The 5,422-nt window shown below is 34.7% G+C and overlaps 1 protein-coding gene across 2 annotated transcripts; it reads left to right on the forward strand.

Moving 5' to 3' along the window:
• Nucleotides 1-1,718: 1,718 nt before the first annotated feature.
• On the forward strand, nucleotides 1,719-5,042 carry LOC128872265 (autophagy-related protein 13). 2 transcript variants are annotated; one of them, XM_054114903.1, is made up of 5 exons: nucleotides 1,719-2,861; nucleotides 3,097-3,445; nucleotides 3,545-3,728; nucleotides 3,811-4,132; nucleotides 4,214-5,042. In XM_054114903.1, the coding sequence occupies exons 1-5, from the start codon at nucleotides 2,709-2,711 to the stop codon at nucleotides 4,424-4,426; spliced, it is 1,221 nt and encodes a 406-aa protein (XP_053970878.1). In that variant the 5' UTR covers nucleotides 1,719-2,708; the 3' UTR covers nucleotides 4,427-5,042. The 2 variants fall into 2 exon arrangements, with proteins under 2 accessions (XP_053970878.1, XP_053970782.1); XM_054114807.1 differs by having other exon boundaries at nucleotides 1,730-2,861; nucleotides 3,811-4,141.
• The last annotated feature ends 380 nt before the right edge of the window (nucleotides 5,043-5,422 follow it).

Below are 5,422 nucleotides of genomic sequence, written 5' to 3' on the forward strand. Positions count from 1 at the left end.
AAACCAACTGTGAGTAAACGCAAGTCGTGAAAGCGAATAGGATAATGAAAATGTGATATCAATAATCACAAATCATGCGGTGCAAGGATGTTGCATTTTCTGGAATTGATTATTTTCGGTTAATTAATACATTGCATCCTTGCATCTAGATCGATGTTGAAGTTTCGTTTTTCAAAAAATGTAATTTAAAATCTTGAAGAACAATTTCATACTTTTAATTGCATAGGTGGTTGAAAAGAACAAGAGTACGCAAGAAAAATGGCGGTACTCAATCACCACGTGGCTAGTCACGTGGTATCATTACATCATAGAGAATTCATACAAATCTTTAATAAATAATTTTACTATTATATCGACCTTGATTTTTTTCATCTTCACATATATATTCAATCATGTAAGTAATGCTACGTACTAATGTACTCTTGCTCCTTTTCTCCTTCGTCGAGATATCTTATCATTGCAAATTCAGGTGACTCTGCACGGAACGATATATATATATAGAAACTGACGAAATTCCACGGTACCTTCGTGTGCAATATTTCTGCGAAAGACTTGTAGTGGATTTATCGCGCAAGTATTAAACCTTAGTGTTGTGTACAAATCAATAAAAGAATGCACTTCAGAATTATCTCATTACAAAGTAGACTAAAATTAAGACCTATGTTTTTATTTACGTTGAATTCTTTTATTGAGTTTCTCCGCGTTACATATATTTGTCATAACAAATTTTTGTTAATTATTCAGGAAGCGAATAAAAATCAAATCAAATGTAGTATGGATCGTTGTTTTCTGAGCACTCTTTTCTTACTTTTGCTTTCACTCAGATTTAACAATAATAAACAATATTTTGCTATTTAAAATTGAGCGGTTTATATATATTTGATTCAAAATGTATTCCAATTGGTATTCTGTTTATCTAGTGATTTTCACATTCACAGTCAGCGTCTGCCATCTGTTGGCGGTATGAGGAAGGAAACAGAACTGCGTTTTAGCTTACATTTGCTAGATGGCTTCAAACATGAAAACTGTATAAGGAGTTCCAACTGTGTAGTGTAGAAGTGTTATCAAAATCCCTTTCGGCCACTCGCGGCACTAGTGCGCACAGCTACAATATATATATATTGCATATATATATCAGCGCAAGTGACGAAATATTCATAACTTCAGGGTGCGCAGGACCCAGAGCCAAACTCCGAGTTGACTTCAGTGACAGTTGCGGAAAAAGTAGGAAACTCCGGGATAAGAACAGAGAGGGCGATACAAAAATTGCAGGAGAGACGAGGACAGGACGCGATTAGGCTAGCATGATTTTTTTTCCAGGATATTGAAGCAAAGAAGCAATATTTTCCAATAATTCTGGTTTTAATATATTCGTTACACTTTGGCGGATGCGACTCCAAGGCCTGATTTTGCAATTTCGGCCTTAAAACTTTATAAGCAATAAAAGTACGTTTGCTATCTTTATTTTATTGTTTATAAAGTTTTAAGGGCGAAATTGGAAAATCAGACCTTGGAGTCGCATCCGCCAAAGTGTAACGAATATATTAAAACCAGAATTATTAGAAAATATTGCTTCTTTGCTTCAATATCCTGGAAAAAAAATCATGCTAGCCTAATCGCGTCCTGTCCTCGTCTCTCCTGCAATTGTAGTATCGCCTTCTCTATCCTGGTCCCGGAGTTTCCTACTTTTTCCGTAACTGTCGCTGAAGTCAACTCGGAGTTTGGCTCTGGGTCCTGCGCACCGGGATTTTGATAACAGTTTTCTAGTAACTTTCGTATGGAGTTGGATCTCCTTATAGAGTCTTCATGCTTCAAATCATCACCGTGGCTTGTACCAGAGTGTGGAAACCCCTAAACTACGACTACCTGAAGTTTGCCGATATATTTGTCTCGTTTCCTCTCTTGAACATTGTTTAAGGTTTTCCACAAGTCTAGCTTCAACATACTAGAGATAGCCGAGATGGTGAGATCTTTTTTACAGTGCCGTGGTGCTTGCGATTGTTTTCCGAACACACTTAGTGTCATGATACGTAATTTCTAAACTTTGAACTGTTAACAAGGAAGTATTTCTCGCCTTTCCCTTCTTCCTCGTTCTACAAATAAATGCAAATGCATGTAAAAAAGTTTCCTTCCTACTGAGTCAGCGGATTGTGATGGTCGCATGTTCTTCATGTGAACGCTTCTTACACCGTGGTACTTAATTGCGATACGAAACACGATCGATCCACGGCGTGTCGTTAGAATAGTGAAAAATAAGAACTATAATACTCGATACTAAACATATTCAAGAATAACGATACTCGCATTGATCAAACGACTGCATTAATATTTTCGAGTTCATCCCTGTATCTAGATTACTAGTGGTCAGAAGTCTGTTTCAAATAAAATCGAATCAACACTGTACATCATCTGCCACGCAGCTGTATGCAATACAATGCTACGATATGATGCCCATGCTGTTGTCAAATTATTATTTTTCGGATGGAGTTTCCGCATTAAGTCATAAGAAGAAGAGGAATCGTTTGCTATTTCGAGTGCGATGGTTCACACGTGCCAGTGTCAAAAACGATTTCACCATGTAGTTTTACAGACGGCTCGTGGAGATGCTTTAGCACATTCAAAATTCTATTCAGTTTAGTGAAATCCGATGTTTCGATTGGATAACAGTGTTTCTTTGAAAATAATTGTACAAAGAAAGCAACACTAAAATGTCCACATTGAAATTGAGTATGCAAGATAAAAAGGACTTGGATAAGTTCACCAAATTCTTGGCATTAAAAGCAGCTCAAATTATAGTACAGTCGAGGTCAGGCGAAAAAGTCAGCACAAAGTGCAAACCAAATTCATCTGGAACAGACTGGGTAAGCTCTTTTGTTTATCATTGTACTACACTTTTTGAAACCTCTTTGGTTCATCAGTTTCTTTTTTCTTTTACTTGGTATACTTGAAAGATACTTTGGTAGTAACTGTATCTAATGAAAATTTAATATCGCTGAGTATGATAAATAATATAATTGTCATACGTGCATATACAAATGATCATGATTTAATGGTGATGTTTACAGTTTTCTACATATGTATCCTTTCATTGTATAGTTCAACCTAGCTATTCATGATGTACCGGAAGTTTTGGCCGAAGCTAAAAGAGCGCTGTGTGGAGAAATAATAAATTCAACCATACCTCTCTGTATCGAAATCTCTTTGAGAACCGTTGAAGGTGACACAATGGTTTTAGAAACATGGAGCCTTGGTATTTTGCCAGAACATAGTGATCCCACTATAAGAGTAACATATACTGTATACAACAGAATGGGTATTTTACTGAAATCATTACTATCTGTATCAAGAATTACCCCAGCTTACAAATTGAGCAGAAGACAAGGTCCAGATTCCTATGTTATTTGTTATAGAATTTATATGGGAGAACCTCAGCTACATACATTAGGTACACGATGTAGTTTTATAATTTTATTTCTACTGCTAACATTGCTTTATTTTCATTGCAATGGAGATAATGAAGATTAAAACGAATATCTGTTTTTAGGTGACAATTATAAAAATGTCAGAGTAGGTCAGCTGTACACACCTGTGGGTACAATCCACTTATCTGTTTCATATAGGACAAAAATGACTATATCTCCTACTCATACCGGCCGTGATTCAATAATGTTAAAGAGTGATCACTTTCATTCTGACTTAAGCCCTCGTCACGCGAGATATCAACAGAAGTAAGTTACGCCTGATATAATTTCTTTTAATTCAAGTAAAACATGGATCATGTTAAACAATATTTTAAAATTTGTATTCTAGTGAAGAAACATCAAAATCCCTCAGTGATACTATCAAAGTTGGAGCATTCGTAGTTAATAAGCCAGTTACTGTTAACGAAGAGGATTTTGCTATACCAGACGTACCTTTTAGTTCTTTGTTAACTCCCAGACAAACTTCACCCCCTCCAGTCTCAGTGGCTGAGACTACAAACACAAAGACTGCAACAACTACCGCAACAGATAGCAGCAATGGAAATAACGAAAGACTCGCAAACGATAACACAACGTCAAAGTGCAACTCCCAAAATGGATCTAGGAGAAGCAGTTGCTCAATGACCAGTGCCAACGACGATTTTATTATGGTAGATTTGGTAATTAACGTTCCTACGCTGATGGTTCGCTTATGGTAGTATGTGTCTAAACTTCGGTTATTGCAATTTCAGAAAACCCCTTTCGCGGTGACTAATACCAATAGCGATTTGGGAGCATTTTATCGAGAATGTCAAAGTGCACCACAACTTCAAGCTTTTGTGAAAGAAGAAACACTTGGAGAGCAAATAGAAGACCTTACCAAACAGTTGGAAACATTTGAAACGAATGGGCGGTGGTATGAGGATATTCTATCCTCATTATGTCACACAGAAAATAATAACTAATATCGAAATCGAACAATGCAATGCTAGGTGCTTCGAAAAGAAGTGTAATTATATACAAGTTACATATAGTATTTTGTTATAGATGTATGCGATTTTCATTACACACATTATAATATTTCAACAAAAGCATTTTAATGAAAATTTCTGCCAAATGCTATCAACGTATGTGATCGCTTCTAAATAAATTGGATTTATAAAATTGAATTAAGATTTATCTATAAGGTAAAAAATAAACACTGTTAAATCATAAGTATATGCATTTGGCTTTGTACGCCGATTTACTGATATTTTTTTTTACCGATTACCAAGTATCTATTCAGTATTTTCAATTCAATAATTCGTGATATTTCAATTTAGAGCGTTTTAAATTATTTGTTCGACTGTTATTAACTTATAATTTTTACTTGCATAAACTATGCACTAAACTCTGTTGTAAATCTAATGTATGCTATTTGTTGAAAAAAATCATTGATATAATGCTACTGATAATGAGTGACGTCAACGATGGTTAGGTAATATATTTTAAAACTTTAATTAATTTATTGCTTGTACATAGTGTAAATTGTGCTTTAGCGTTGTAATATTAATTAATAATTAAAAAGAATTATACAACTTTCTTATGTTTTATTAATCTCCACTCACGTAATAAACGAAGCTATGCTGGCAATCTCTTTGCATAAAATGCTAAGCTACTTTAATATTTGACTTTTTAATAGCCACGTTAAATTGAATTTAATAATCGATTCGATCAAACTGAAACATTCAACTATGTTCATTGAGTTTTTAAAATTACTAAGATATCATTTTTACTTCATTGTATTACTATTTCAAAAGAAGTTATGGTTGAAGTTACGTTATAACTTTAATTTCTTCTCTCAAGGCAGATAGAATGGATTCTAAAGCTAATAAAATGCGTAGCCTACAATCACGCTATAGGACTGATACATTAACAAAGGATGCTGCAGCCTATTAGCTGATAGTATTTGTTATGTAATT

Source organism: Hylaeus volcanicus, chromosome 1 (assembly GCF_026283585.1).
Source record: "Hylaeus volcanicus isolate JK05 chromosome 1, UHH_iyHylVolc1.0_haploid, whole genome shotgun sequence".
Taxonomy (NCBI): domain Eukaryota; kingdom Metazoa; phylum Arthropoda; class Insecta; order Hymenoptera; family Colletidae; genus Hylaeus; species Hylaeus volcanicus.

Coding starts and splice junctions, on each gene's coding strand:
- LOC128872265 (XM_054114807.1), top strand. CDS start 2,709: ATGTCCACATTGAAATTGAGTATGCAAGATAAAAAGGACTTGGATAAG. Junction 3,446..3,544: donor ACCTCAGCTACATACATTAG/GTACACGATGTA, acceptor ATCTGTTTTTAG/GTGACAATTATAAAAATGTC. Junction 4,142..4,213: donor ATTTTATTATGGTAGATTTG/GTAATTAACGTT, acceptor TTGCAATTTCAG/AAAACCCCTTTCGCGGTGAC.